This window comes from Varroa destructor, unplaced genomic scaffold, assembly GCF_002443255.2.
Source record: "Varroa destructor unplaced genomic scaffold, Vdes_3.0 BEIS01000001.1, whole genome shotgun sequence".
In the NCBI taxonomy this organism is placed as follows: domain Eukaryota; kingdom Metazoa; phylum Arthropoda; class Arachnida; order Mesostigmata; family Varroidae; genus Varroa; species Varroa destructor.
Genome location: NW_019211454.1, coordinates 18,229,319 through 18,251,192, shown reverse-complemented (window position 1 = coordinate 18,251,192; position 21,874 = coordinate 18,229,319). Strand labels below are relative to the sequence as shown.

Sequence of the window (21,874 nt, the reverse complement as noted above, 5' to 3'; positions counted from 1 at the left end):
GTGGTGTAGTTAATTCGTATAATCGTGAATGTACTATTTTTTTTTAACGATAAACCAATGAAGTTAAGGGAGGCAAGATCGTGGCTTGCATAGAGCAGATTGACGTTTGCAAACATTTACTATCTGACAGAAACGCAAAACAAACTCTTTATGGAAAACCTCAACGACCTACCTGTAGATGCTTGGTTTGTAAACAGACAACTTGATTTGAACGTTGGGAATTTGGTTTGCCGGTATCGCCAGCCTCTTCGTCTTCCTTTGCTTCGTCGTCATCTAGATTCGTATCACTGGAGGATGCTTCGTCATCTGTGATATAACCGCAGTCAAATAATAATAATTCGCAAATAGACGTATGGTTTTGACCGCTCTAGCTGTGCTGAATCGCTATCTTTAAACGCGAAATGAAACCTTGTATTGAGCAAAACTTTTCGACTTAGCAGCGCCTGAAACAATAAAACCTGACAAATTGCTAGGAAACAGCTTGCCTCGTCTGATTAAAACTTCACGTAAGTGTTCTCGGTAACGATAGTGTCGACTGCTGTTTATCGTGTATATTTTTTTCTCTACCTGGGTTTCCATTAGTGCCGTGACGAGAAGGCGGCCGCAGGCTGGTAGAGTGATCGCCGTCAACGCTCACCCACTCACCGGGCAACAGTCCAGCTTGGCCGTAAGCATTGCAGAGGGGAGCTACCAGGTGTTTGATGAACGATTCTTGTAATTTGGCCAGCTGCGGTCGGGATCTATCCATGAACGGCGACACCGGAAGTCCTAGACGTTGTTCTTCATCACCTATGACGCAGTTGTCAGGGGATATTTACGTAGGTTGTACTCGTTTTGAGTATACATCGTTAAATTAATCAATCATAGTTTCACATGGCTCGAGTAAGTATATCGATAGAATAGAAACAAAAGTAATATAAATACATCAACGTCTTTACTTCGAGTATACTCCTAGATCATCTGAACATCCAAATAGAAAGAAGTCATCCACTTAATAGGTTTACTTTTGAGTTTTTCTTTATTTATCTTTTATCGTACCATTCTTATTGTCATCATCGCATATTTCTAGTACCTTGCTCGTAGAACTCTTGTTCTATCCGGCGCGTCCATTGGACGTGAATGTCCCGCCGTTTGCACGGTCCGTTAATATCCGATAGTTTTATGGCCATTTCGGAAACTAACAGGCGATCGGCCTCGTTTGTCCAATCGAGCCCCGCACTGTCCGCCATGTTCATCTGTTAATTAAGGCAGGGGACATTATAGGTGGATAGAAATAAATAGTCGTGGCTTGCATTTGGATGAACGCTGTTTGTGTTGTTCAAAGTTCTACCCGGCTCGCCTTACACGAGAAATCGTCGAGGAACGGATCTAAATTTGGTCCTGGTTACTAAGGTCTCCATATGAATCAACGATAAGCTTGAAATAAAGGCGATATCTAACACGGCTTTGAAATGCACTCTACTCGTTAATATGTTGTAGGTCCAGTTAGTTCAGTTACATTATACGGAGTATATAAGTTAAATTGGTCCTGTTGCCAGGGTCGCGTCCTTACCGCATAGACAGAGACAGAGAAAAGATCCCAGTGCTCAGAATTATCAGTGAGTTAAGCACAGTCGAATTAGTGCAGGCATGCTACACACGTGAACCGAAAGTCTACTTCTAATTCAGATCTGTATACAGACGCAGATCAAGGCGGCATTTGATTAAATCTGCTAAATTGCGAATTATGCCGATCACTGTTTCCTTTTCGATGGGTTGAGTAGGACGTATGTACTGATTCGCTTTGTCGACAATGCAATTGCTATAAAAAATGTCCCTATATACATGATGCCGTTTGCGTTTATTATTAGGACATCGGCCTATTTTTGTAATCCAATAGGGAGCTTTGATAAAGAAGGCAACTAGAAAAATCGCCAGTTGTTTCTAGTTGTTGTTGTTGTACTCGTTACTATCGAGTTCAATAATGAGATTTTGAGACAAGCCCAAACAACTGTCTGCCTGAGAAGAGCATTCAGCGAAGTTCTGCTTGAGTATCTTCATGATTCGTGATTAGTGACGGGGATGTATTTACTCATACAATATCTTTTAACCGTCTTTATCTGTTGTCATATCCAGGTTCTGCTCATTTCATCGGTATGACAGAAGAATATATACATTCACTGTGCTACCAATGTATGTGCTAGACCTATTCCTGATTAGTCCGGAAGCCTGATTGTCTCTAGCGGACATCTAGTTGCATTCTGTAGTACTGTAGGTACCTCTCGGATATGTTGCTTTAGGACCACTGGGCAACTGCCTTAAAGTGAAAAGCTCTAAAAAAAATTGTACACGGGAAATATTTATATAACGAGAAAACAAGGCCGATTTGATACGTGTACAGTATGTTAATCCTCTCATTTAGTACACAACTGTTTCTTTGATTGGCACTCACCTTGGCAGTGAACTCAGCGAGTATCTCGAAATGTCGTTTAAGGTCAGTAGCGAGAACACACTCGATGACGAGATAGCGCAATCTTTTAAATTCGGCCTTGTCAAGGTTGCGCAGGAAGTCGAATTCAGGTCTACTCAGCAGGAGAGACCAAGCTGCCGCCGCATGGTGGTTTTCCAACACTGACCTATGAGTGAGAAAAAAAGTAAACGAAATGTCGATTTGTCGACCGAATTTAAATCAATAAGAATAGACCACAACTGTTGTTAAATATACCAGCGCGTGGAGGACACTAGCCTAATATCGGCTACGTCCTGCTCTTCGTTTGGGCTTGCAGACATCAGAGCAAACGCTGTCCTCTGGTCCTCTGGAAAATTTCCCACGATTGAGTCTTAGTAATGTAATTGAGAGGTACACTTTTTATAAATCTATTGCAAAGACAAACAGCTTTGATTCCAAAGGCGTTAACGAAGGACGTCAAGCAATGCTAGAACCTCTGAGTAAGGGCTCACGAGAAACTGGTCTCGTAGACGAAACACGCAACAGGTTTTCTAAAAGACGTCTATAAGGCGATCTTTATCATAACAAACGACGTACCGGCTCAGCCTTTATATTTACATTAGATGAGTCCCGAGAGACTCAAACGCGCCTCATCCAGTTTGTCGATGACTTTTAAATGATCTTTGTTCATTTTTTTTAGGAAAATTCAGTATGAGCCAATGTGCACCGACACAATTAGAGTGTGATTAATTTTCGAGTAAATGAATATATGAGACCAGGCTGTATGTCTTGTCCAAGTGCGCACGCTTTAATCATTACGGCGTTGACGAGCTTTCTCAAAATGAAAAAAGTTTAAGGTTCCAGTGTGGGTAGATATCTGTTCAATGAATGCATGATTTGGGTAGTTGTAGGTATAGCTTTCCGATAGCTGGCAAGCTAACTCATTTATTTAGATATCGCTTGTAAAGGACAGTTAGTAGAAACTGCTTTTAGATGTAATTACTTGTTAGGAACGAAATTATCGTGCTTCGGGTGCTACGAATATGCATTAGTGCTATGAATAAACAACAAGGCTCCAAATATAATAACATTGAAACCTATACTATATTTCCATCGAATTTAGTGTACAAAAACAATGCATTTATATTAGGTAAGTTAGATCTATAGAATATCACTATATAAGCACGACTTAGGTGAAAACGTTCGCGGAAATCCTTACGCCACTGTGCAAGCGTTGATATACGTTAACGTATAAAGATGTTTTTCATTCGTTTCTTAGTACAGCGTAGTTCCCTCCACATTCAATACAGTATCACTCTGACTAATTAATCCGGTACTTCACACATATTATACGTGTAAAGCTATAAGACTAACCTGTCATTATACAGAATGGCCTGCGGTGCGTGGGTCGTGACCAGAAAGGCGTTCGTCCGTCCCGGGTGATCGAAGTCGTGAATGACAGCGGCTAAATAGAGCGCCATTAGTTCCAGGGCAGGGAAATTAATACCCATGATGCCGTATGGCAGGTTTGCATCACATGAATAGCTTTGTGCTGCGACCACGACGGTGGCGATGGCAAAAACAACAATAACGAACGAGAAATTAAACAAATATATTTGAAGGTGCCTAAGATATCACTGATATAATTTCTACACTTGATCGTACAACTAATTCTTAACATGGATAAACACGGTTTGACATAAAACGTGCGCATGGTAACAGTAAACGTAATCGACATTTTCCTATAGAGGGTCTAAACCCGCTCCGGTGTGGCCACTCCTGTTGAAAGATGCTAAAAAAAATCAAGCTATCAACAAAACTATATTCCATCTACATGATATCGACGAATAAAACTCTGTTTTACCAAAATATGTCTGGTGCATAGGTGAATCTTGTCCAAATTCTGGTTGAGTTGAATCAGTCACGGGGATTTGCTCCAAGCCAGGTATCGGTTGAGAAGTGAGATAGTACACCTGTTTATATACATTATCGATTACACAAGTCATCATTAGCCGGCAATGACCAATCGTTTCTTAAATCGAGAATTTAAATTAAGAATTGTTTCTTAACCGAATGTAATTTAAGCTTAACTTAATGATAATGGCGATGATAATCGTACTAATGGCAAGAATGTGTGTTAAGAAATTGACAATTTTTTCTCACACAGTTAACACTAGCCAGCATTACTAGATGTGTATTGCAGGAAATTAATTAATTAATTTTGTATTCTTTTTGACGCCTTTTTCGTCCAGTAGTCAAATTAAACAGGTAATAAGGATCCGGTATCCAGTGAACAGATCGACGACAAAACGCTGACGATCTGATAATGTTTTCCCAAAGTCAATTGGCAACTGTAAACAAATTGCCGATGGCAGGGAAATGCCCGCTCTGAATCATTATGGCCCGTACCAACCATTTTTACCTTCGGCTCACTTTAGGTTATATAAAGAGTGTATGCAAGACCGTTATTTTGTAGTAGAAACCTGTGCGACAAGGAAAAATAACATTCCGATCGATCATATATTCCGACTGTAATATAATAAAATTTACTTATTGTCTTATAGATCATGCATGTTACCTTTGTATTATTATTGTTGTTTTTGCTATACAAAGAAAACACAGAAGCCTCTAAGTGAAACAATGTAAAAAAGAGGCGGGACGTAAGTAATGTAGTCAACTCGGCTTGAATGCTGGGTTTAAATCCGCACCATCGTGTTTTAACTACATTCAGACTTTTCTCGGTTTTTTTTTAGCTACTTTTCTTTATGTGATCACAGTCATCTCTTTAGGTATAGCATGCCTCATTACAGGTAGTCTAACGGGGGTGGCTCTCGGTGGTTTCATTGAAATTTGTTTAATAGATCTATGAAACGGCGCGGCAGCCATACACAAGCAGCTATTAATCTTTGGGCGTAGGGGCACGCCGGTCCATATGTCAGCACTGGCAGCTGAATTTTTGCATTATTTGTTTCTAAATAAAATAATATTAAAAACAGGCTACGTTTACAAGCACGGCACTAGTTCAGCTCGAGACTCTGACAGAGAAAGGTGGCAGAGTCCCTCCTCTGCCCACTATTTAATTCGTTGCTCGACATTGCCGTAAAAGGACAACGAATGGTGAAAACCTGGCAGGCGTCACCCTCTGTGCAGAATACAGAATTTTTACTGAATTCAAGATAAGACATTCAAAATTTAGCTCTTATTGTTGTTGTCGCTGAAGTTGCAGGGAGGACGGTAAGCCGCGTAATGCGATATAAACATGTCCGGTTTTATGGCTATTCAATCGTCATAGGACAGGTCTAGAATATTCGGCTACTAAAGTCGTGTTCGATTGCCTCACGTGCGTATATACGGGACGTTTGTGCTGTATATTAACGAAACGGCCATTTATGGAGCCGATTGCTTTTCGACTGAACTGCCTTAGAGCAGGCCGTACCAGTATGCGATAGTAAATCAAGGACTCTTACGACAGGGGATAATCTGAGTGGACGTCTCGGGCGAGAACCGTCTATCTAACACTCATGATTCGCGTCTTTATATGATAACTCAATTGTTGTCGCATTAACGGAACAGTGAAGTTTTCTCGCTTTGTGTTATGATCATCTTAGTTGCACAGAATAACAATATGAAAATGGACAAAACCGAGTTTTTTTTTTAATTCTATATAAAGTATATAAAACAAGCAAGAGCGACAGCTCGACGTATTTTCGTAATAATAGACAGAATGTGGCGTATGACTTTTGACAGTTTGTATTCATCTGTATATAACGCCTGTATATGCAGATGTATAGATATATAAATATGTAAAATGGCTCTTTTCAAACCGTCAAGAGACTTTTGCCCTTTCCTGTCCTACACATTACATATAGTATATTATTATATATTATAATTTATTATGTTTTATAACAAATAGCGATATATATATATATATTACTATCTGTTTCGGTTCTCGTAGCAGGACGCTTACCCCATGCAGCACGTCGGCGGCATGCATCCGGTTATGATAGGGCTTGTCCCTGTAGCCATTTTCGAGTGCGTGCAGAAATGCTAAAAACTCTTTTTCGGGAACCTTGAATGACTCGACGAGGCCTGTGTCATGGAAGATTCGATAGCACATCTGAAAGCGACAAAATGGCGAGACGAGACAGATAAGAAACCAACACGATCCGTCTTTTTTTGCAAGCCATACATCGAAAAGGCATCGATGTCTTAAGTAAACCACGCAAATAATACAAAATTTAAGTATAACAATAGAAGAGGCTTAAATGACTACAAAGGTGGCTTTTGACCATTATTTCTTTCTTTTTGTAAATTTTGCGGCCACACTATAAAAATGCCACTTTTATAATAAATAAATAGAAAATATAATATGTGAGTAGATAGACGTGCTATCTTTAGGCCCGCTAAATAAAGCGCAACCGTGACCGTGATATTATGCTATTGGCGGACTGGTCTAACGATTAGGCCACATAAACAATAATAGTGTACGAGTACTTGAACGCTGTGAACACTTCAGCGACAATTTTCAAAGCACTTCATTGGCTTCATGCACAACGTGGTGAGGTACTTCGTACCCAATACAAGATATAGAGTCCACGTGCATAATGCGAAGCTAATGCGCACATTCGTCTCTGTTTAGGCCAATTCTGATAACAATTTGTTCTAATCATTTTCACTTTATACATAATATTTAAAGTACGTTATAAGTATCGTCATAGTACTTTAAAGTATCTATATATATATATATATATATATATATATTTAGTCATAATCATATCAGCAGCCTGCGATATAATATCTTTTGCTCTTTATGTGCCTTTTTCCCGGCATATATTTCCGTATAAATTTTCGGAAATTGTTGGATATGTTTTGTCGACCGTACGACAAATCGCCACCGATCCTGTTACGCAAGACTCTGAACTTTGCTCCTCTTCTCGTTGTATTGATTGATGATTATGCTGAGTTTAGAGGGATTTTTCGACGCGACTACTGGCTCCATCTTGCCGTTTTTTAGTTTGACCAAGCTGGTATCTATTAATAGTGTAAAAATCTCCGTAGGCACGAAGCATATCTACCGTTGCAGTGTCTACAGCTAACAATCGGTTTGCTTAGAATCATTTCAGGTTCTCGATTTCAACGTAACGTTATAATATCAACTAACAAGAAACTAACTATCTGCAGGCAGATTTGACCTTCAGGACAAGGTTGGACTCGTCCGTTATTTGTTTGCTCACGAATTAGTGCATAGCTTATACGGATTAAAGTGAAAACATAAGTAGATTACTGTAATGTGATGACAGCTGTTTGTCCAAAGACAATTTCAAAAATGCCCATATGGACAGATTTAAAAACGGTTTAGTAGGAGACTCTCACAAAATGAAACCTATTGACAATTTTCAGCGTAGCATTAGAGCCAATTCAATCGTAAACCGGATTACATTTTTTCACAAAAAGAACTTCCGAGGACCGGCAGCTATCTATAATAGACAGCGCTTTCGATAAGCTGATGGTCAGAGTCGATCTTTGTCCTGGAATAGTTTGCTATTCGAAAGGGTAGACTCGACACTTTTGAGTAATCAAGTAAATGGTAAAGATCCGCCAAAATGTTCTTCTTGTGAGCTTAAATATAGCTGTTCCATTACTTTGCCGCTTTATAATTGACGATTATCTCTAGCACCAATCGTATGGAACTTACATTAACAGTTACGATTATTAGTTAGGCACTACAGGGTACCTCTAGAGAATCAGTCTTCTGAAAAAGAAAAAAAAACTTTTTTTGAAGGAACGTGGCATTTTCAATACCATCTTACAGTGGACTCTGATGCATATGTACTATATTTTACTCTGTTAAAATAACTCATGTAAACAGTTTGTGGACCTTTAGGAATAATCTACATAGCCTGTACGTTACGAAGGGTAACATACAGGCTATCTAGAGTGTACGCCTTTAGTATCTCCTTATGTTGAACTTCATTTAGATGGGGACAAACTTTTGCTTCTCCCTTCCCACATTCGCAGTCTCTCTGGCCATCTCCCGTTGCATAAGGGTTTTACATCGCATAGTTGAATATATCCAATTCCCAGATTAGGCAATAACCAACTGTAGGTAATGGGCCGACCATGGACCGCCGTCCACACGGCACCGCCTCCGTGACATTTTGCTTTTAAACGTTACCCATGGGACACGTTTTTTTAATCACGTTTAAAATGATAAGCGGTACTGCGATAATTGGCCGGGTTGTGTTTTTCTTGATAAATCGCGCGCGAATCCGATGGTTTTCACGACGCGTAACAGAATGGCAGCTCAAGAAAAGTTTCTGAACGGCGAAAGGGTGCGGCCAGAGCTGCTTGGACCCGTCTCAACCTCTAACGGCAGTCTAGTGGAAGGGCTGCGCTGCGGTCCTTGTTCCTGATAATCGTTATCTATTAAGCTCCCCAGACAAGCAAATAGGTGCAACCGCTAAGTTAGCCAATATTTGTTCACAGCTTCGTCTACGCAAGGCGACATAAACCACCGCCTAAATCAAATGTCTTTAAGCGAAAACACAGCATGTCTACTGTTTTGACACGTGCAGATATCTTTGATTTTTAAAATCTTTGTATAATATTAGGCTGTCGCTGACTTCGTATAGATTACTGTATATAATTGATAAACCTATTTTCGTCCGAATCTATTTTGGGTCGGATTATTGAAGATGGGGTTTCAAACTATCTTTTGGGAAAGTAGCTGTTATATGGTATATATATGTATATACGCTTGCATATGGACTGCCCTTCATTTGGGCTTATGAAGATCGCGGAGAGGATCTCGGCTATTGTCTAGCATTAGCTGATGACGCACTAAACCAACTCCATTCTTTGCTATTTCTTCTGTCATTTTTCTGCTCTTCAAGCTCAAAGACTTAGGTTGTTATTTTTAGGTGATATCTCAATTAGCAGCCGTTAGGAAATGATTGGGAAAACGCTTTCCTGTGGCCTTTGAGATATAGTTCTCTCTGAGAAGGTGCCACCTTCAACAGTATCTCAGATGGCAGATTTGGCCATTTTCTCTTTCCACTCTAAAACCCTATTTATGCCTAGAAATTTCGGCGGCTAAGCCACTTGCTAAAGGCTCACCCAGTGGGAAGTTTGTTTAGCCGAGATGCTTAATTAATTAACGAAAACAAGATGCAAAATCGGCCTAATTCAAAATCATTTGCATTGACGCCTAAAACAACATGGAACTATCTATAATTTAAACTATAACTTAATTTAGAATAGAACTACAACGATGCAGAACTTGTTGCTTTAGCAACGATCCTACTGTTTGTATATTTGCATACTGACGCTTCTGGCATATTTAGTTCATTGCATAAACTTACATAGTATCACAAAAATAATTGATAATAAAAAATAAATCAATTCCGATCGTTTAAGCCAAATCGAACAACCACATTATAATACGATTATATTATTAAACTAAAATCAATTGCTGGATTTAATAAAATCTGGTTCTTTACTTCTAATAAATAATACGTGACAATCCTGGAGATTCTATTTTGAAATATATGCGCAAACATTGACTATACACTTGTTAAAAAAATCAATATATGTACGCCCTTTCTGAAGAACCAGAAAAATGCTAATTAATTTTTGCGTTTTTGACATGCTTTGAAGTTGCCGCCTCTCATATCCAAGGCGTCGATGTTAATTTTTACGGCTAGCAACAGCGCGCCAAACTTCGTAAATACGTAAGTCACTGATTACGCAAGTGGTAACCTAAATTGCTTTATGTAGAAGGCGTATACGAGAGCTAGATATAGATTTTTAACAGAACAGCGCCGTTCCTGCTGCAGATTATCGGCCATTCCGGAAAATCGTTCCTTCACAAATGTTTATAGGCGTACAATCATAAGAGACTTCGGGACGTTGAAACACATTGTGTTTATCTACATATAAAGATGTTTTCCCTGCCCAGTGTCGTTGAGCATTGTTCACAGTCTCACATGCTGCTATAATAATAATACCCAACGACACTGGGCAGGGAAAACGTCTTTATATGTAGATAAACACAATACGTTTCAACGTCCCCTAGTCTCTTACGATTGTTGTCGTTTTAGTGCACTTACCTTGCTTAGTATAGTAGTCGGGTCTCGATCGTTGAGATCAAAAATGGGGAAATCCCAATCGCCTAGAGTGGCTAGCAGCGCATCGGTTCGGATCATTTGCGTATCAAACACCTGTCCGTTGATGTGGAACACGCCTGGTGAAGGCGAAAAAATTTCAGGAGGCTTGTCCTATAAGACGTAAAAAAATATTTAACGGATATAATCAGAATTAGTTAGGCTGTATCAGACCCGTGGTTTATACTAGGACTACCTTATTATTACGTATCTGATGAAACTTGTTACTAGTGTTATTTACATTATTCATAACAATTTATCAGGAAAGTTAAAACAAGCAAACCCATTCATGGTCAGCGACTCTGTCGATAGTCATCACCTTATACCATTAGTAGTGTGATGGTCATCGCTGGCCGGTGCTAACGGTAACCCACTTTCACTAAATGTTCATAGAGTTTTTCTAATTTGATAGTTCATTTTCGAGATTATTCGATACAACCAGAAATTACTTTTCTTTATATTTGTATGTTTTGTACGTACCTGTTTTAAAAATGGCTCTTCGTGAATTGTTTGGCTGAAACTGCTTCGCCGGCCGCAGTAAGCACAAAGGACATCTGAGCGTTGACTCTCGGAACGGCGTTCGAGTCGTAGACGATCCGTTCGTCCATCTGATCGAACTTCGTGTCCATCAGGGGTCAGGGAGTCTCGTTTTATCGGCTTTTCATCGGCACCGTGGCCGAAGCTGAGTGCCCCTTCAGAGCGCAGCCGGTCTCTCCGTGTCTCTGGTATATTCTCCGGGATTGACGATGGGGACTCCGTTTCATCGCAGCTCCTGCGGACGTTACATAAATGTTAGAAGTGAATAGTCGATCGTCCGGATAGAAATGAATAATGTGACTCCTATAGGTAAACAATACGTGTACCGTTCGCATATATCATCGTAACGAGAAAAAACACCCCACGACGCAACGCACAGCCGCTTACGTAACGAGGTAGGATTTTTATTAGCATTGTGCCTTATTAATTATTACACTTCCATGGCAAGATTTTAGAGGTCTTACGTAGAGACTGAATAACTGTTCCGTTGTCCGTGCATGTGTGTCTATGCCCACGTAATGCCACAGAACACGCGGTTCAAGCTCATCAGCCTATTACCTGGCATAGCTTTTACCTAAATGGCAGCATGACCACCTTATACCTATAAAAGTCGTTTCTATTGAATTCGAAAGAAGTTCCCAGCGACCTTTAACAATGGCTACTTAAATAAACTGTCACTTGTTATTATAGAGCTGGTAAAAAATTTAAATACATTTATGTCTGAAATGGCGGGCTGACTTATCCGAAAAGAAACGTATGTACCTATACGTTAAGAATCGAGACGATCTATCGATTTCAAGAGAGATTAACTGGGCGAATTTATCAAAGGCCTCTAGTAGGCATCTTAGGTCGGATGTGACTGCCCAGTACCTGTAGATGTTTACATTTACGTAATTTGGCTAGGACGAACCAGTTATTTGTGCATGTCTATCGAAAATCCATTAGATTAATATCAATAACAATGGTAGGTAAAACGTGCTATTAGTAGCCTGAGATAACGTGCAGAAATTCAACTAGTCATGGCTGACGAGACGCGCTGACGTTTATAGCGAGGTTAATTGGAGCTGACAAAAAGTCAGATGTCAACAACTCCCACACTTAAATGGCCTCGCATACTGTTGCGCTCGGGTTAATTTGATAATGTAATGTAATTCCTCTCAAATGCGAGGACATGTTGTACTAACGTATATTAACGTTATTGCGCCAAAAATTAATCAGAATCAGTTGTGATCCTCTCAAGGAAGCCCTGTACAATGGTTGCTGATAGTTTGCCGATGGGTGAGTAAATACGCTTCAATAAACCACTATCGAAGCATAACTGGAAAACTATGGCGCCGAACTATACGTGCAAGCTGCTTTGTGGTTCAATTCTCTATTTCTTTAGTCCTAAAAAAATCCAAATCTGAGACTAACAACCGTCGTCTGTTAGTGCCACACTGAGATGATTTTTAGCGGGCAATTTGAATGTCGATGCCGTCAGGCGTAAGATTTCATCATGTTTCATGAACGCCCATAGCGACGACTCAGCTACCATAGCTCGTGAGTTATTCTAACCAGAAATGAGCGGCCTAATAATAACAAAAACTTATTACTGGTAATAGATCAAATAGTCAAAACAGTGCCGCACTATATTCACAACAACAAGCGGAACCCTCAAAGATTGTTCATTCCAGCCTGATCTGTTAAGGTGTCGAACCCGTCAATCCTCAAAACCCGCCAGTCTGTAATAGCAACAGTAAACGTCATGTTGTTCGAATTGCGTGTTGTCATCATTTAAACAGTAGAGCCGCGCTAAGCCGAATACACGACATTGAAAAACGTCCACTTAGGCCAGCTGATTTAAAAACAATTTCATAATAACATGTTTGTCCAATTACACATGCGTCCATCTCTACAATATTGATACTCTGTCTCGATTTAGATTCACACACAAAAGTGGTACAGACAGAGCCACGGCGCCTGATCGATCTAAGTGACACATACGTCCCTTACTTTTAACTAACTGAGTAGTAAATTTTGCAGAGCTACTTCGGTTCGATCGAGTTGCTTCTCTGTTTATCATCGTATCGTATTTACAGGGAAACCGGAATCTGAATTTGTAAGAAGAAGCAAAATTGATCTATGTGTCACTTCGAACTTGAATAGGATCCGTGGTACATCTGATAATAACGACTGGCCTAAAAGTGGCAGCGGGTTGAAGTTAGGACGAACCTCGCTTAGACTCCACTCAAACTGAATAACGTATTATTATTCCTATTGGTAAAAATTCTTTGAGAAATTCACAATAACGCCAAAATTTCAACATCGGTATTCGAGACCGAGGAAAATTAAATCGTCGAGAGTTATTTAGATAAGGAATATTTGGGTATTTTTGACAAAATTATGGGCATACAAGGTAGGTACAATATGTGGGTAATGCGATCATTTGAATAAACACGGAACGAATAATTTACGCTCGCATAATTATATTGCTACTAATTTTTGTTTTATGTCCGAGTTGAAAGGAGCTTGTCGAAACCGCTCGAAGGATCCAGCTAGTAGTTTTATGATAATACTTAGACACTTCATTCCGTTTGTCCATTACAACATCTTCGTTCATGTGGGCCACAGCAAGAAGCACTAGGTCCAGATAACCATGTCAAGCCTAACAGGATCATCTAGAGAAGTCGGTAACATTCATAGCGGAAGTCCCTTTAGTCGAGGGACCGGTTCGGGTGCCTCAGACCGTGATTACTTTACCCATACATATATAAGAGTGTGCGCAAGCTGTTTTTCAGCCATCGGTCTCGGCATATCGCGTGGTTAAGAAATTATAAACATCACTACCAACAAACAGCGCTGCGTATCAATGCATCGTCCCGGAAACAGCGCCATGAAAAGCCAATCTATAAGATTTCATTCTCTTCTAACGTCGTTGCTTTTTAGAAAGGAAATTACACTTTTCCACAAATGACGAATGTTTATCATTCGCCGTAAACTTGTGAAGTACGATCTTCTTACTCTGTCAAAAGCTCAAAGGCATTTGAAGCTATGCGTGTAGCACGTATTGTGACCTTCACGCTGTTACCTTAATACGATCGATTGTAGTCTTTAGATAGGCCTGTTCGTAGCAGCAAGAGACAATGAATAATTTTGCAGAATCGGCCAGCAGCCTTCCACAGACCACTCCCGGAAGAGACGTTCTGTGACGAGCTTTTCACATTAGTATTGCTATGAAGCGTTGTCCGATTGACGAGTTCGTATTTATCTTATTTTAGACTTAATTTTCAGGGTTAGTACTGTTACGTATTGCTTCAGATGGCTGGCGACCCTCCTCGCAGCACGAATCGACATGGGTATACATTCGGCTTCAAAGTCAGATTATCTCACCTAACTTCTCCTTGAGTTTAGTGTGTTTTATTTGTCCGCCCCCTTTTCTTTCTGGGGTCTTTCAACAGACGCCATGATTCTCTCTCTTTCTCTTTCAACTTTTCAGCTTACCCAGGTTCAAGGCTCAATGAGTTCCGATCTCCTGGAGGATAAAGGGACGATGAAGGCGAACGCAGCGCAGCACTGGAACCAATGAGATCAACAACAACATCGCAACAACAGGCAACAACGACATCAGCAATCGACAATGACATTTTATAAGTAGAGAGAAGGTGGCCTATTCACTGTTGTTTAAGAAAAACAAAGCGTAAATTGAACTTTTTCGAGGAAAGGGATTAAAATGTCACGGGACGTTTTTGTCGACCAAATAGAAAGCTATAAGCTTCAGACGAGCCAATGAATTCATCGTGGCCGTGAGTATCAGCTGGCAAGCCAGTAGTTTAGCGAAAAATATGTGGGGGGAAAGATTTGGAGACAAGTAGATCGAACAAAAAAAAGCCGATTTTTCCGGATCTAAAGAAAAAATATTAAAAAAAAATGCTTTTAATGGCGTTTAGATCTTTAATCGCACAGTTCTCTAAACTCAGCCAGGTTACCGTCGGCAACGTGGATGACACACAATGATCGAACTAACGGATTACGTCAACGAAAGAGCTAGCGTATTTTTGGCGATTTTTCTTAAAAATAAAAGACAAAATATGGAATAGTACAGAAAAAAACGATTTGAAAAAATAAACACACAATGCTTAATCCATTCAATAGTGAAATGACAGAAAGTTACAGCCTATTTCCATAGAGACATGAGGCTGCAGCCGCGCCTTGCGCTGCCTTTAAATAATGTTTGATTTTTTCAATTCATTACTAACGCATGCAACAAAGATATTGTTAGGTTTCAATTTCGAGCTCATCGCATTGCCGTATCCTCTATACAAGACCCGCCTTTGTCTGCATTAGCGCTAAGCAAATATACTGCCCTTCTGCCCATCTGTACAAGCCCTTCCTTAATGCTCCAGTAAATCCGCCATAAGCATCTTTTTAGATCATATATAACATCGAAGGAGGCCATTGAAAAGTTCTACTAGCTGTTAGCGATAGTAATGAGTGTCAAGTAGGAGATCATTGAAGCGCTCGGAACAATTGCTTCATAACGGTCATACATTTTCCACGTGCAATTAGGTCAACACAGTCAGTAACTAACTACCAGTTCTTTGGAAGTAACTTCATACTGCCATAGAGCACAGTAGGTTATTAAAAATTATCGGCTTTCGTATGGAGACATTTGCACACCATGGTGCGTATGGAGTTCGACTGATAAAGAGAGATAGCCAGCAAGGAAGCTGTTTATATATATATATATATATATATATTTAGTATGCAACGTTCTTTTATATATAGTTAGGACAATAAAGGAACGGTGGACTCGCGTGTGATGATGGTACAGAAAGCAACGTTTTTTTTAGTTAGTTGGCTATTACCCTAGCTGCACAAAGGACTGGTACTTTGAAGGATCTACAATCTTACATCGAAAGAACATGTATAGATAAAGCATAAAGCTCAGTGCAATAGCATACACCATGGGAAAAGTACAAGATAACAACAAATAGTTCTACAGAAGGGTAAAGTCGGTTCCGGTCAGTTCCTCAGCGATTATTCGACTCCATTTACTTGTCAACTATAAAAGGGTAGTCGAGTATAAACGAACATGTAGCGCTAGTTGGTTATACGGTCCGCCAACGTTCGTTATGCTTCGAGTCTTACGACCGGCATCGCCGTTTGGCATTCGATCAGACGAACGGCTGCCTCCTAAAACGAACCGCATGCCCGGGTTCGAACCTAGACCACAATGTGTCTCTACGACTAGCGCAAAAAGACGTTACCCACTACGCTATCACGAGGACTATGGTGAACAGCGTACACCAACAACGATTTTATTGGTTTACCTGGGTTTATTGGATAGCCCTAAGGACTTAAATGGAGGTTAGTTGATTTGCGAGATTATTGTACACTGTCTCTATTCGGTATTTCCGCGTGAATAATTTCTATTTTTTTTTTCTTTGTAGCAATTTAAAGCGAAATATAGATAGAAAAAAAAATTCTAAATTGTGTCAGATTCTCGGTAAGAATAGTACTTTCGTTCATCAGACTGTCCTGTTTTTAGCTTTGACAAGTTCGATCTATTTCTATATACTCGTTACTTCTTTTAAATAATTTCATGTTATATTTAAATAGGCAACTAGTCGTATAGCTATTTATTTTCAGCTTATTTCTAATATCTTCAAATTTTTTTCTAAAAATTTAGATTTAGATACCATTCATCTTAACTGGTGCGCTTGATTTTGCTGTCACTACAATTTATTCAACACGTGGTATTCAAATAAATACATTATTGCCCTCAAATGATGAAATATTTATTATATTTTCAGTTTACTGTGTATTCAAAACAGGAATATCGTTTATATTTTTTTCACTTGGTCTGCATTTACCGCTTAATGTGAAAGCGCTTAAAAAAGTCTCAACTTTATATTCGATGCATTTGCCTTACGGCCTCGCCAGCACCTCCCAGTACGAAAAGAAATAGGACTACGTTCGGTTTCGAGCATAGGCTATTTGGTGTTCCTTTAATCCTAGAGGACGAATACATCACCGCCCCACTAGAACAGGGCAATTTCAGCACACTTACCTAAAGCTAGTGCTTCTCTTGCGAGAAGGCTCTGGCTCGAGCGTGGGCATCCCTGTGGCAGAAGTCGTCGTGGTCCATGTTGACGTCGACATTCGTCGCAGAAGCGACGGCGGTAGATGCCGCCGCAACTGAAAATTTTCGGATGACGACGGTTAGATGAGATGCCCAGGGGTTTATCAAGTACATGTAGAACGCCGAGGGTAAGGGGTTTAGCCGTGGCGCGTGACGCATCGGAAAGGGCCATAACCATGAGCGAATGGAGGTTGCCGTTAAGAAAGACATTGTTAGGAGTCAATCCGGCGTTAACTATGCGAACTCAATCGATTAATCGACTGTTTATGTTAGTCCAGCTCCTGCTGCATAACGGAAGAAAGTGCAATGTTAGAAACCGGTGAACAGCCTTTAAAGGATTTACAGTTGATGTTCAAAAGAAAAAGGACCGTTACAAAGGTCGGTTCCTGTCAAAAACGCTAATAAGCTGCGAGTTGTGTGCCTCTTGCAGGATTGCTAATTAAGGAAAAATCTTTAGTATTAGGACTGAGTGACCAACGCAAAGCTTTGAATCAACTAGCATACGAATCTTTCAGCCCGAATAGCAGAAACCTCTTTTTTTTTTCTCTATATTCTAGCCGGAGTTTGGTAGTGGTTGAATTATCTGGAAGTCGTGCACTGCGAGCTTACATATTTGTTTTCCCCTTAGATAGCATTGAGTAGATGCCTATTCATTGTATCAACATTTATAATAGACTACGCTGATATGCATATAGGATTAAAACCGGCTTCATTTTCTTTTAGTTTATATCATGGTGAAATGGAGTGATGCAAAAGACAGTAGTTAATTGCGCTTGCCCCTGAACAACTTATTACGACCTTATCATTCAGATCAGAAAGGGTTTGTGGTTGATCGGAAGTACGGCTGTTTCTAGAGGCCGTTGCTAGCGTCGTTACCACGTGAACTCGTTAGAGAGCTCAGCGATTTTTCGTCCGAAGGCATAGCCTTGTTTTGATGATAGCATTTGGCAGTGAAATACATACATTTCACTGCCAAATACTATATATATGTATATACTAGTACTATATATATGCAAAGTATATAAATGAATTTAAGTAATCAGTGAAAACGGGAGCGAGTCCACTCCGACAGGCGACCCTTCGCGGCTGCCACCGGCTGAGTTTTGGTATCACTACAAACGTTTCTATTATTATTATTACTATTATTATTTAAGTTTTACTAGCAATAGAACTGGCGTCTACCACAGAAACGTAATATCACAGCACTATATAATGAGGCATTTTCTATATAGGGTGGGGCAAAAAGGATTGTCTCTTGCCAGTTTGGCACAATGTCACTCAACGGTGGGAGAGTCTTGATTAATTGAATTCAGTTGTAAATTCCCCATTTGTTAATGCAATTATCTCCTAATTTAACAGGTGTAAAATGAAGAGTCTACAAATGTTTACGCTGTGGAACAACATTTCCTGCATAGGACAAAAAAAAAAGAAAAACCAGAAGTAAACTGTGCCTAATGTGTAAAGCGAATTTTTCAGTCAATCAAGGTTGGTTATCTTAAACAAGGTGAAAGTGTTTGTTTAGTGAAAAAAATTGGCCACTTAATTTAGAGGCGCCATCAAGTAGCTCTTCTTAATTCGAAACAGGACCACCTTAAGCTTCTGCTACAACGGATAAATAAACCATTTAATTAGCTTTTCGATAGCTTTTTTTTTCCTACAGTCGTTTGTCGGCCGATGTTCTCACCCTCAACCGTGTCGAACGAAACTGGACGTGAGTACCATGACAACTGTATACGATAGTCTGGCTGCCAAAGTCGTGATTTTTTTTTATGCAGAATGATTTTCCGTAAACGTCAACCTGTTTAGCTATCCATTACTGGTTTCCATATTAGCGTCTAGATGAATTGCCATTGCAAATTGCTTCACCTTTACTATTATACTGGATCAAGGCAGGGATTCAGTAAGCTTTTTTCAATGTCAATTATATTCGTAGCTGCTATCCGATACTGAGTGGTTCATTTCGGTCTGCGGATATGTTGCTTGAGGGCGGCTTACTCGAGAACTGTTTACGTTAATCTCGGATCAATCCTTGCTTGCCTGTGCTCCTCAGTAGAGTTTCATCTGTTAGATATAGATCTCACTATGATCTGGGCATATTTGTAAATGGGCAGATGCGGGCCAAACACTCATTTGTCAGACATCGACGCTCTTCCTGCGACCATAGAGATGTAAGGGTAGCTATAAAGTCCAACGCTCGTGTTTACGAAGCTCTCTAAGCGTATCGTAGCTAAGTGGCTTAAATTCTATCTTTTAGTAATTTTATCATATTAAACATTGATCCTAAGCAGGAACAACAAGTGCAGCCACGATTGGCTAATTGTTCTCCCACCGCTGGTGGGCAAACGGGGATTCCTTATATATTATTGAAACAGCAGAACGACACTGAATGTTCAGTATCATCATAGAGCAAGCTGTGCGCTTATCCATGGGATACAATGCCCTCTCCAACCAGATGCACAGATTCACTGGCAGTAACTTCAACGACACCTACTTAGGTCCCCTTGTTGTGGTTTCCAACTGCAATAAGGGAAACGTCTGGTTAGATGCGGTCTTGGTCGTGCCCTGTACGCGATGCTGTTATCTGTCTGGATGGTCCGACAAGAAATATAAAAAAGAAAACTTTATTCTGGATTTATCTATATCTACAGAGTTGCTTTAATCTTTAGAAGAGCGGACACAGACGTATTGAAATTACTTTAAATAGTGGCGAATTTTGGAGACAGGAAAAGAGTGTAAGGCGATAATCATACGAACACGAGATTAGGATAGTATTAGCTTATTAGTCACCCCTAACACGCAAGCCATATTTCAGGCTTGACCGGTTAACCTGCTTACGTCAAGATGGTTACAACACCGCCAATAGATCATTTGCTGCCAGCATTGAAGCGCTCTGGCTCCAACGAAGGCTGGGTTTGCCGTGACGCTCGAACGGAAGGAGTTGCAATGCATGATCCAACTACCCCATCAGCCGAATTTTTCTTCAAAGTTAGCCAAGCGAACCGAATGTGTGTCGATATTGGTACGCAAATGAAAGCAAAGCCCCTTGCCATTCTCTATTAACATAGTTGCCCATTCGTAGCTTCATTTGGTCACCCGGTCGCTTGTATTCACGTCGCTGTGTGAGCGGAACGTCGCACGAATAAGCGGACAAAGCAAACAGGGAACGCTAAGAAGGAGACGATTCTTTCGTTTCCTTGCCCCTTCGGAACCGATCCGGTGTGCTAGGCTTCGTTCTGTTTAGGAAACTTTAAGGCTTGTTGGGTGGGCTTGTTGCCGGAAAGCTGCCCAGGATCGCTTAAGCAACGAGGACGTGTTATGGTATGGAGGACACTATGGATGCAGTTGTGCCCGCTGTCCTGGCCTTGGACAGACGTCCCGGGAAAAGGCTATCCTGTCGACGTGGGTGCAACTATTTTTGCTCCGTGACCTGCTGCTTCGGTACGAGCCTAGAGTGGCTTCTGCAGAGCTTTATGGCTAGCTAGCCAAGAACGGTCACATCATTGTCAATCAGCAGCTGACCAGAACAATAAACACGAAGGCGAGGATCGCGCACAGGATCCTCAAGCCATGAACTTGCTATTAGCAGTGTACACCAGCTCTATGTATTGGCTAATTCACACTACTCGGGATGCTGTACATTCCTGCAGGCTTAACTTAGGTATAGTAGAGTCTTACGGTTTATGAATGTCTTGTCGTGGACTTTCGACAGCGTTGTTTACTACGTACTGTTATCTAGACAATGTCAGACAAATTATGTGTAGAATGTGGTATAGGTAAACGTTGAGCAGCTGTGCGCCGATCACGATGATTGGCTGATAAGCGTTTTTCGTTTCGAGTTCGTCGGATCACTTGCAACCGAAAAAACTTATTATATATGATAGTGTAAATAGATCACTGTAGGTGTAATGGGTTCGTTCTTTACCATTGAGTTTGTCCGCTTCGACTGCTAATCGCTCCAAGATTTTAAACAATCATACGTATACTGTGTACGAAGCTAATATATAGTGTACATTATGTGCCTGTACAAGAATGTTCGTGTATCTCAGCATTTGTTTTGCTTGCTATTTTTGTCTCATTCTACCTTGGGAATGGCGGATGGCTTCTCGCCCGTATACGGCAGATCTTCCTCCTGCGAGTCACAGGTGGGCCTTATTTCGACCGCCAATGACCCCCCCTGACTTCCCCGCGGCTTTGCGGGCCCTCCCGGGGGACATAACAGATTCGCCAATGCCCGCAGGCCGCATGTGATGTGTGGCGGCAGCGCGGGATCCTGCAGCATATCCGTGATCAGCCCATGCGCCTCCGTCAACAGCGCTTGGTCCAGGCTAGGCCCGAGACTCTGCGAAATGAAACAGACGTAAAAAAGAGAAACATCAAACACCTATGTTAGATACATACACTTAAGGAATGTAATATAAAATGTTTTCAAAACTGCGCGGGCTAGCGGGCGCATGGAGATTTCCTCTCTGTCTTCTTCTACTCCAAGATTCATCGAGCACGCGTAACACAGTCAAGAACATTGTCCTGTTGCCTACGAACAGTAATTTGACAAGCTCTGTGTGTGTGTGTGTAACACACAAATATGTACTTCAAGCTTCAATGTCGGTTTGAAGATGGGGGCGACTA

The 21,874-nt window shown here is 40.6% G+C and overlaps 1 protein-coding gene across 1 annotated transcript in view; it reads right to left on the bottom strand.

Moving 5' to 3' along the window:
• LOC111245759 (cGMP-inhibited 3',5'-cyclic phosphodiesterase 3A-like) overlaps window positions 1–21,874 on the bottom strand; it is a 126,779-nt gene that overhangs the window by 6,412 nt on the left and 98,493 nt on the right. The window contains exons 4-15 of the mRNA XM_086976788.1: window positions 21,330–21,587; window positions 17,177–17,304; window positions 14,608–14,679; window positions 11,071–11,362; window positions 10,537–10,704; window positions 6,396–6,545; window positions 4,293–4,401; window positions 3,803–3,980; window positions 2,432–2,615; window positions 1,073–1,235; window positions 568–789; window positions 173–306 (exon numbers count right to left, since the gene is read on the bottom strand). Of these exons, the coding sequence (XP_086832914.1) occupies window positions 173–306; window positions 568–789; window positions 1,073–1,235; window positions 2,432–2,615; window positions 3,803–3,980; window positions 4,293–4,401; window positions 6,396–6,545; window positions 10,537–10,704; window positions 11,071–11,362; window positions 14,608–14,679; window positions 17,177–17,304; window positions 21,330–21,587 (2,058 nt within the window). The remainder of the gene's footprint in view (window positions 1–172; window positions 307–567; window positions 790–1,072; window positions 1,236–2,431; window positions 2,616–3,802; window positions 3,981–4,292; window positions 4,402–6,395; window positions 6,546–10,536; window positions 10,705–11,070; window positions 11,363–14,607; window positions 14,680–17,176; window positions 17,305–21,329; window positions 21,588–21,874) is intronic.